Genomic DNA, 11,231 nt, shown 5'->3' with positions numbered 1-11,231 from the left:
ACGCATTCCGGAAATTCAAGCAAAATCTAGCCCATGACTTTGTCAAGCAGAACAAGACTCCGGATTTCAAAGGACAATATGAGAAACTGAAACATGATTGGCCAGAATTTGTGAAGCAAAAGAAATCGGAGCAGTTCATTCAAATATCGAAAAGAAATAAGGAAAATGCGGCTAAGAAGGAGTACAATCATATTATGGGGCCAGGAGGGTATCGCATTTGGGTGCCTAGGTTGGAGAAGATGGAGAACGAGCTGAGGGCGCGAGGAATCCGTCCAGGTACGGAGGGATGGGACCAAAGGGCCAAAAGCTGGTGGTACGGGCATGGGGGAACGCTGAACCCGGAGACAGGGGAGTGTGTTTACCGGGGCAAATTAATTAAACCCACCCAAGCCCTTATTGACGCAATGAGGGATGCTCAAGAGGGGAAGATCAAGTTCAACAGAGAGAACGACGCGCTGACAAAAGCCCTCGGGAATCCTGAACACGGAGGACGTGTACGAGGCATGGGGAACATTCCGTGGAAAATAGGGTTCCCCCAGAACGATGACCCGTACGGTTACAGAAGCTGTAAGAGAAAGATGGATCGGGAAGCAGATGTTGTGGCGCGGTTGGCATCGGAAATGGATGTGATGAAGAAAACCGTGAGTGTACTATTAGCCGAAAGAGATGTAGCTCGGGTGCAGCATGAAGATCATCCAGCGGATCTCGGAAGCCAGCAGCGGAGAAGCAGCGTGGCTTCCACGGAGGCCCCACCAGCTGGTGCAGATGCACCGACGATCGAAATTACTGCACCGGAGCCTCTGGTGGTCGAAAGTACTGCACCGGAGCCTCCTCGCTACCCCGTGGACGATATAAAGGAGATGAAAGAATGTCATCTGTATTATCCTATCGGGAACATGTCCATGAAGGTAGCCATCGGCAGTGCTTTACCATGTTTACCTGGAGCACTCCACCACAACAACCCCATTCAAGATGGCTATGCTCGTGTCACGGTGGAGGACATAGTCCAAGGGTTTGAGGACCTGGAGATTGACATTGCTACACCTGAAGGGGAGAAAAGACTTGGAGATGTCAAGCGCCATTTCATTCTATGGCAAAAGAAGTTTATCAAGTTTCCAGGCGAGGCGCCAAGGACAACAAGTCCACCCCCCTACGGTGGTGGTGGTGGCGGTGGCGGCGGTGGTGGTGGTGGTGGTGGTGACGGTTCACCTACACCTCCGTCACGTCAGCCGACGCCCCCCAGTCCACAACGTCCGGCGGGTGATCAGACGCCGCCCCCCAGTCCTCGTCCGGCGGGTGATCAGACGCCACCCCCCAATCCACCTCCGGCAAAGAAGCAGAAGCAGTCCTGGATTATTAACCCGGACCCTTATGTACCTAAGACCACAAAGGTACCGGAGCCATCACTGAAGCCTCTCCCCACAAGGCCTTGGGAACGTAGTGCCGAGGAAACTGCCGCGAGGGCGGCTGCTGATCATGAGAAATGGAAGGCGGACTGCAAGAAGAAAAGAGAGCCCGAGCCCAAGCCAGTATTTTCTGATGAGCAAAAGAAGTGGGCTAAGTCATTTTTGAGCACACCGTCCCAAGCCGCGAAGAATCTGCCTGACGACTATGCACGTGAACTTCGTAGGCAGGCACTCATGTTGAAGGAGAAGAAAGAGCGGGCGGAGAACCAGGAGAACAAAGCCTTGGAGGAGGCCGAGAAAACGGAATTAGAAAGTAAAAAAAGCGGGAAACGAGTTGCCCAGCTCGGGGAACAAAGTAAACAATCGATTGCCCCGCTTATAGTGAAAGCCGCCGGTCCGGATGACCCCGATATCATAGCAGCTGCGGCAGCACATGGATTGACTGTAACGAGTGCCAGAGAACAAGCGGCCAACTTAGGTATTACTCTTCGTGAAATGTTAGGCCTTGATGAGGCGCCAGTGAAGGAGGTAGTAATTACATATGTGAAGAATGGGCCTCTCGTCGAGCCTGCGCAGGAAGAGGATCTACCTCCACAAATGAAAGGTCTGCTGAAATGGTACAAGGGTTACATAAAAAATAAAAACGCCAAAGATTATATTTATGCGGAAGTTAGATATGAGCATCACTTCAAACATTACTATGTACAAATTCATCTGAGTGAATTGTTCCAGCTTTTCAATCTGCGCGAGCTCGACAAATCTATCATCAGTTGCTACGTTCTGTAAGTGATTTATTTATACCCCATCTCGTTCATATTGCCTGCACTATATATATGTCGTAACTATATTGTTGTGTCCGCTATTATACATGCAGAATGAAGATTAAGGAATGCAGAGTAAGGAACATCCATGATGTTGGGTTCATTGACCCACACATCGTTAATGGATATGTGTTGGAGCATCACCCCGCCGACATGGAGGCAGACCTGTGGCAGTTTCTTACAAAGCAGGAACTCAAAAGTGATATTCTATTTCCTTACCATTTTGGGTGAGTGTTTCTGTCTTGAGCACATTCTCTTTTGTTTACTCCATGCATGATATGTGGCCGGCTAATCGATGAGTTATGCATGACGTACTGTGCATGTATCGTGTCCGCAGGTTCCACTGGATTCTGCTAGTAATTAAAGTTGACACCTCAGAATGTCTCGTCCACGACTCTCTGAATATGGATCCAAAGCTTTGGGGCGGCATGAGAAGAATGCTGCAGAAGTAATTATTTTCATTCATTTGCGCTCTATGTCGATCGGCCTATTTCGTTCATTTCCTAATATCAAGTAACTAATAACTCTCTTGTTCATTTAATTTTCTTTGCCTCGTAGGGTTTGGAGACGGTTCGTAGATACAAAGGTCGGTGAATTCAAAAAAGAGCTAGAATTCAAAAGGTCAAAGGCTAAGAATGGTGGGGATATTCAGCCAGCGGGGACCAATCTATGTGGATACTATGTCTGTGAGATGATCCGGAGATACACCTCTGAGCGGGTTCCGAGTGATACCAATGCTCAGCGGAATAACCTCCGGGTGATGCTTAGTCCAGAAGCTCGCTTCCGACCACTTCAAGAGGAACTAGCTGGATGGTTCAGGAGGGAAGTCCTCCATCGTAAAGGAGAACACCATTACGAGGACGTAGAACTTCATATGCATTAAATTATGTATGAAAACTTGTTCAAAATTGTATATGGTCATCCGATGATATTGAATATATATTGTATATTCCTCTTGAATTCTTTTTGGTTCTAATTTCAAATTTGTTTGAAATTGTACATTCATATGCATGTATGTAGTACCGTAGAATATGTGAAACTCCTTCAAAATTAAAATAAAGCACAAAAGAAATAAAACAATACAAATTAAACAGAAAACAGGTTTAGGGGGGGGGGCTTTAGTCGCGGTTGGGCAGAAGAACCGCGACTAAAGGTCCTCCGCCCCGACGGCCGCCTGGCGCCCACGTGGACGGGCCTTTAGTTGCGGTTCTTAAGCAACCGCGACTAAAGGGGGGGGGCCTTTAGTCGCGCCTATTTGGTCGCGGTTGCGCAACCGCGACTAAAGGCAGTTGCGAACCGCGACCAAAGGCCCTTTTTCCACCAGTGAATTATCAATAGTTGTTGCGTGTAATTAAATCATAGTTATCATGTGTGATTAACTATTTGTCATGTGTCATTAACTAGTTACCACGCATGGTTCAATCATAATTATCAAGTATGGTTAATTATAGTTGACATGTGTGATTACCTAGTTTTCACATACGCACAAATGTAGTTGCCATCTACCACCGTACGAGCGTCGTGTGAGCGAAAAGCCGGGAACTCGTTCGCCCACACGATGCAGCTGGCAACCGAACGCTGCAGATCTTGTGGAGGAACACTCTAATACCCACACAATACGCTATGCATATATGACACTGAAATTCTAATATATTATTTAAAGTTTTGTGTAAAATATAACATACGAACACCAATCGTGTGGGCAAACTACAGATATTCCACACGTTATCATTACGAAAGGAAAATATTAATCCACACGTGGAAGGCTCACCCACCACATCTAGAACCGCCACAGGGGAAAACGCAGACAAGTCAATTTCCGACGTCGCGCTTCCGTCCCCGAGTCATGTTCCCTCCGGAGCGGCCGGAAGAAAACCTCCCGGAGACGGTAAAGAAACCGCGCGCGCCACGATCCGTTCCCGACCATGCCTCCTCCCTTCCCGTTCCCAGATAAAAAGCCCCCTCCCATGGTTGGTGGACGTCGCGTCGTCATCCCAATTTGAAAAGGCTTCCCGGCGCGCGCAGCACTCGCTCGTCGATCGATCCGTCGGGCCGGCCCAAGCTTCGTCGGCCGTGCGTACGTACTCGCGCCATGGACGCCGCCGCGTTGGCTGACCTTGATGATCTCGACTTCGATTTGGGTTCCCTGGACGGGTTCCAGTGCTTCAACTTCGAGTTCGACCAGCCGGACTACCTCCCCGAGTTCTGCGGCGATGGTGGGTGTTTACTGCCCGCTGTGTCCGATAAGGAGGGCGGTTTGTGTTTAAGTTTGGGTTCTCGTGATGGTGACGGCGGGAGGGAGAGCTCGCCGGACTCCGTGGTGACGGATGACGGCGCGCCGCCTAGGTCGTCCGGGGATCACGACGATGGCGAGATGTCGGCGTATGTGAGCGATCTGAAGAGGTTTCTCTTGGAGGATGACGACGAGGCCGGAGGGTTGTTCGCGGCGAAGGATCTTCCCACCAACGGCCACTTCTTCAACGATCTCGTTATTCCTTACGTCGAGCCGTCGACTGCACCCGAGGAGTTTGCCACCGCTGACCACTTCTTCGGCGATCTCGACGACGGTCACGCCGAGCCGGCGGCTCCAGGGAAGGATCTCGTCGCCGAAGAATACTTCTTCAGCGATCTCGCTTACATCGTGCCGTCCACTGCAGGGGAGGATCCCGTCTCCGACGGCTACTTCTACGATGTTGCTGTTGCGAACGACGGCTGCGTCGAGCCGGCGGCTAAGGCCAGCGTGGAAGATGCTGCGTCGGCGACGGAGGATGAGTTCGCTGCTGCCGGCGAGTACGACGATGAAGCGTCCTCGAGGAAGCGCGCAAGGTACGAATGAATTGAATCGAGTTTCATTCGGTCATTCATTCTGTGCTAAACTGCTACCTTAACTGCAAGTTTAGATTCTTTACCTTGGGCCATGGTAACCCCGGCAGAAATGGAACAAACAACCTGTACATAATTAGCAGTGCTATCAGATGATGGACAAATTTCTTTTCACGAAAAATTGATGTAGAAATTAACTCGATTGTGTACTATATATCTACGTGCTTGATCTTTCGTTTCTGAAAGTGCTTGATCATCTTTTTCACTGGGCCACTTATAGCATATGCTTGTAGTTTAGTCTGTTTGTCTTCTCTTTTATGAGAAGGATTTGTTGCTGCTATTTCCGGTGCTGCCTCAGGCAGAGGAAGGACACCGCCGCGGTGCCACGCGAAGCAGAGCTGCGGGCAACGCCGAGGACGCGTGCCATGTCGTCGATCGGGTGCCGGCGCCTTGGCCACCACCGGTTGCCTCCCTGCGTCACAATGTGCATCTCGGCCTGATCGATCGATTGGTTTGGGGAGGAAAAATGGCTCTCACCGCACGCACGGTATTCGAACAGGTAGGTGAAAGGTTCAGAGGAACATGGCATTTCGAACAGGTAGGTGAAAGGTTCAGAGGAACATGGCATTTCCCGTGTTCTTTTATGATATTTTACCTCTGCCTGCTGAGGTCCAAGTCCAATGGACGGAAAAAATCCAATGCATGGCTGAACCGAGGGCTGTACCACAGTCCACGCACAAGAAAATAATAAAATCTAAACAATCGATGACTATTTTTACAGCAACGAACGAACAAGTTGTCTTCAAGAGAAATAAAATGTTCTGCGTTTAGTCTTTTTGTCATGCCTTCTATTCTTTCTCTTTGCTATCATTTTTTGATAACTCTCTTTGCTATCATTTGTGTTTTATAATGGGCCCCATGCCACGTTTTCGGTACTACAACATAGCCTTGACCGGAGATGCTACACTGTGCGAAGCGAGATTTTTTTTTTTTTTTTTTTTTTTTTTGCGAATAGCGAAGCGAGAATTCTTGACGCTTCATATTTCATACTCAAATATGAACCAGGTCATGATTCAATCACACATGGAGCTATTTTTTTGTAATTACACTTGTGCGTATTTACGAGTTATTTATTCAAAACCATCATACTTGGGACCAATGGCGAATCTAGGATTTTAGATTAGGGTATGCCGGCCAAAAAAAATTCACACATGATAAGGCTTAAATTCATGGATTAAGCTGAAACCATCCACTAAATACAATATAAGTAGTTCAAAAATCATACCGATAATTAAAATATCGGTATACATGTGAACTAGAGACTTACAGTGTTATTTTTATGACTATTTTATTCGACGTTTTCGAAGGGACATAAATGTCTTGATAATATCATCTTCATCAACTTGAAAGAAAATATCCCGCTCAATAAAAGTGACTAGACAATCATCCAAAAGACTATCCCCATCTTATTTCGTAACTTGGTTTTCACTAAAACCATTGCAGAAAATACCCTTTCAACACTTGTTGTTGCCACTGGTAGAAGCAATACCAATTTGAGGAGCTCATAAACCAAAGCATACACTTTGTGCCTCTTTGTTTGTACAAGCTTAACTGAGAGATCAACAATATTGTTTAGACCTTTGAATCTATCATCCTATCTCATGCCATCAATATAATTACGTAGCTGCAATTCAAGCATGAGCAAATTATTATTTAAGAATTCCTTTGGATAGAACTCAGCTAGTCTGCGTAGCTTCTGTATATCAAAAGAATCAAATGAATTAGAAGGATTGCAGGCTCACATGCAAGACAACAACTCCATATTAATCTCGTCAAACCTGTTATCAAGTTCTTGACTTATTTGATCAATAACACCAATATATGCTTCTCTTCTAAAGTGGTCATCATTGGTTTGCTTTCGAGCACGAGCTTTCCTTGTTGATTTGTCATAAGGAACATAATCACCATCCATAACAGGAACATCAACACCATGTTTGTCACAAAATGAAGTGACCTTCTCAAGAAAATTATCCCAACCATCACACCTCAATTCTTGCATTCTTTTCTTTGCCACATTAACAAGTGATATTGCATTAAGAATATCTTGCTCCCTTCTTTGCAAACACTCTGATAACTCATTTGTGTATCCAAGAATAATATACATCAAGTGTGCAAAGAAAACAAATTCAAAGGTCTCAAATGCTCCAAGCACAAAATCTATTTTGGTCCAATCATCCTTATATGAAGGATCATCCCCAAGATCTACTAGTACATCATGGATTGCTTCATACATACTAATGACGCTGCACACAGTTTTGTAATGAGATCCCCGTCGAGTATCCCCGGGCCTAGGCAAACTCATCTCTTGATGTAATCCACTTTCAGATTCAATCTCACCACAATCAAGTGCTTTCTTGTCATTCTCAAGCCTAGCATTTCTAAGCATGTCATGACGCTTACAAGAAACTCCAACAATATTCAACAATATAAATATTTGATAAAAAAAACTCTTGCAATCAGTATTTCCCTTGGCAACAGCAACAAGAACCAATTGGAATTGATGAGCAAAACAATGAATATAATAAGCAGAAGGTGATTCTCGCACGATCAATGTTTTCAACCCTTTAATATCTCCTTTCATGTTGCTAGCCCCATCATATCCTTGACCACGGAATTGAGTCATAGTCAAGCAATGACTAACAAGTAAAGCTTCAATTGCATCCTTAAGTGATGCAGAGGTAGTATGATCTACATGAACAACACCAATAAAATGCTCACACGACCTTCCCAATTTATCAACATAGCTCAAGCAAAGAGCTAGTTGTTATTTATGTGATATATCACTGGACTCATCAGCTAAAATTGCATAGGGTTCATCACCAAGTTCTTCAATTATTTTCTTTCTAGTTTCTATGGCACAACAGTGAATAATTTGCTTTTGTATGTCCGGGCTAGTTAAGGTACAATTACCTAGAGCATTGTCCAAAACATACTTGTTCACTTCTTCACTATTTCCAGCAAGAAACTTCAAAAGTTCAATGAAGTTCCCTCTGTTGCTAGATTGTTCACTTTCATCATGTCCACGAAATGCCAACCCTTGATGCAAAAGAAACTTGATACACCTAAGTGAATAAATTAACCTTTTCTTATAAAGACGAAGATCCTCGTCACTCCACTTCTGAATATTATAAGCAATTGCTACTCTGAGATGTTTAAAGCTGATGTATCTCTCTTGAGCTGCAATATGTGCCTTAGAACCCAGATGTTTCAGAAGTGCTTTCTCTCCTATATTCCAATTCTTCCAGCCATCAACAGTAAATGCATCTGACCCAGTACCCTTCTTGAACAAGTAGCATATGAAGAAAAATGCAGCATCCTTCTTAATACTATACTCAACACAATCATGATTGTACATCCAACAATAATTGAAATGGTGATATTTACCGAAAATCTTTCTTTTTGGAAAATTATGTGCAAAAGGTTTGGATGGAGCTTTAATAATATATGCTCTTTGAATTGCATCTTGATCATTAACATGATAACTTAGAATGGGATGTCATTCACCTGGATCATGTGGAAGGCGATTGATGTCATAAACTGGTGGCAATGAAGACGGTTGTGGCGGTGACGGTGGCATAGGATTTACAATTTCCTCAATTACTCTCTCATGAGTCTCCTCTTCCACCACAAGTTGAACCGGATCAGGGGAATGATTAGAAGTAGCAGCATTCACCGCTGCCTTCTTCTTTGTTGCATGCTTTTGAAAAAGAGATGCAATGTCCTCCCCCGTTCTCTTCATAACTGCATAAATATTACAAAAATATAATGCTAAATAATTAAATAAATTACGCTTGCACAATTGAATTTTTCACATGCGATTATGAAACACTCACATGATACGTGTACTGATTATTGAACAATAGATCTATCTCCACCGGCTCAGATGTTGGTAGCAGGACTGGATCGTAGGGTAGGGTGAACCGGTGAAGGCCGAACGGGAGCACAACGACTGGATGTAGCAGGACCAGTGATCACCCCGGCAATGAAGCGCTGGATCGTAGCAGGACTGGATCACGCCGGCAATGAAGCAATGTACCAGCAACTTGATCGTAGCACGAATGGATCGTGCGACTGGATCGTAGGACTAGATCGTAGCACGGTGACTAAAACCTGGACTCATGGTGTCCATATTGGCGATGGCACCACGACGCGATAGATGAACTGTCGGCGACTCGACGCTGCCTCGATCCGTAATTGGCGTTGGCTCCCCTCTTCAATCGCTAGCCGCATGGGTCGCGTGGGTGTGGTCGCATGGCCTTGATGTTTGCTCGCGGTCTGCGTGGCTGCATCTCGCTTGCACTCTCGGCTCAGGTACGTATGCATCAGGTAAGTGTTTTTTTATTTTTTATATAAATACGTATATATACATGTACGCTTGCCGGAATTTTAGGGTATGCCGGGGCATACCTGGCATACCCTGTAGCTCCGCCCCTGCTTGGGGCGGGTAACTGGTCAGTATCAGATTTGAGCCAGGTCACAAAGAACCACTATTTCCGAGCCTAATGAGTAACGCGGAGCACTGACGGGCCGATTTGGCATCGAAAACAGCCAAACCGACACGTGGGGCCGACCCGTCACGTCGACGTGGCGCGGGCTAACGCGTGCCGTTAGACGGCGGCAGATGACCGTTCCTTCCCCGTGTCTTAGGTCACACACCCGTCGTTTCCTCCACTCCCGATTTAGTTTTCTCTCGCACGACTAATGGCGACCAGCTCCAGCGGCGGCGATGTCGGAGAAGGTCTCGACTACGGCCGTGCCTGTTCTTCCGGTGGTCGCCGCCCGCAATGGGACCGCGTTGGCGACTTGTGCCCAACCCCGCCGCCCAACCCCGATGGCCTCCGGGACCTAGATTCGGACTCGTCGGCGGGGGAAGAAGGTTTCCTTCCGTCTCGTCCCCGTATGCGGAGGAGGCAAACAAGGGTGTTGTGGAGGAGGTAGAGAAGGCTGCGGCGCCAGCTCATTCGTTGGGGGAGGAAGTATCCCCCTTCGCTCCATCTCCACCCAGGTAATCTGAGTGCCTAGTTTATGGTATTTATTTAGTTAGGATAATGTTAGTTAGTTCCAACTGTGGTGCCTAGGGTTAGATGTACCAATACTACTTAGTTAGGATAATGTGGGTTAGTTCTAGCTGTGTTGCCTAGTATATGGTCCTTATTGCTGTGAATCTGTTATGGATTTTATTGTGGCACTGTACTGAAAATGGTATTATTTTCTTTTGTCTTGTGTAGGCCTGAGGAGCCATGATCATTATATTTCCAGTTTCCTTCTAAAGATGCTGCAAAAAGTATGGGCTTGTGAAGATGTATGAGAGAGACATCAGTTATGACAGTTTGCTTAATGTGATGGTCAGAAATGGATATGGAAGTGATGACACTATTTGCTACTTGAGGAAGGAAGGCATAGGGATGCAAGGGATTTCTATCATCAGTAACAACACTGAAGTAGATGAGATAATTAATCAATTTATTAGAAGCAGTCAGACATTGCCTTTGTATGTTAAAGAGGGGAAGTTAAATATTAAGCAATCCCGAGTTCAAAAAATTGCAGAAGGTGAAGTAGTGGAACCAGGTGAAACAATTGAAGATTTAACATTGGGCCCACCTATTGTATTTGTTGTTAATGAGTGAGGTGTTGTGCACAAAACAACAAATGATTTTGTTGGTACACAAGAGGGTGTGAACTATAATCCAATAAAAGCAGTTCCTCCACCATGTCAGTTACTTCTGGGCACACAGAAAGGCCCAATTAATCCAGAGATGGCAGATGCAGAGCAGGAAAATAATCCATTGCAGCAGGTTAACAGTCAAGTTATGGTTAATTATGCAGATTCCCAGTTTGATATAGATGAAGAGGAGGATGCAGCAAATCAGGACACATCTAATGAAGATAATGACTCAATTTTTTATGAAGGTTTTGTAGATCATGTCATCCTCCCAGCTGCAGAAGAAGAAGAACCAGAGTCTGACATTAAGAGGATGAGAGCTCAATACATTAGCAGTACACACTGTGAAGGGGACACAGACCTTGAAGATCTATATGACATAGAATTGGAGGAAGATGGTGATGACTGTCAAGAGATTGCAGTTCCTGATCCTGTTGAGAAGAAGGTAAAAGGCCTCGG

General features: G+C 45.6%; 1 protein-coding gene across 1 annotated transcript; it reads left to right on the top strand.

The window, feature by feature from the left end:
* The first annotated feature begins 4,142 nt into the window (after positions 1-4,142).
* LOC123430923 lies at positions 4,143-7,485 on the top strand. The gene is made up of 2 exons (XM_045114753.1): positions 4,143-5,053; positions 5,409-7,485. Exons 1-2 carry the CDS (start codon positions 4,320-4,322, stop codon positions 5,548-5,550), a joined length of 876 nt encoding a protein of 291 aa, XP_044970688.1. The 5' UTR covers positions 4,143-4,319; the 3' UTR covers positions 5,551-7,485.
* The last annotated feature ends 3,746 nt before the right edge of the window (positions 7,486-11,231 follow it).

This window comes from Hordeum vulgare, chromosome 2H (genome assembly GCF_904849725.1).
Source record: "Hordeum vulgare subsp. vulgare chromosome 2H, MorexV3_pseudomolecules_assembly, whole genome shotgun sequence".
Classification (NCBI taxonomy): Eukaryota; Viridiplantae; Streptophyta; class Magnoliopsida; order Poales; family Poaceae; genus Hordeum; species Hordeum vulgare.
Note: the sequence above shows the minus strand (reverse complement) of the source record. Positions and strands in the feature narration are given on the sequence as shown.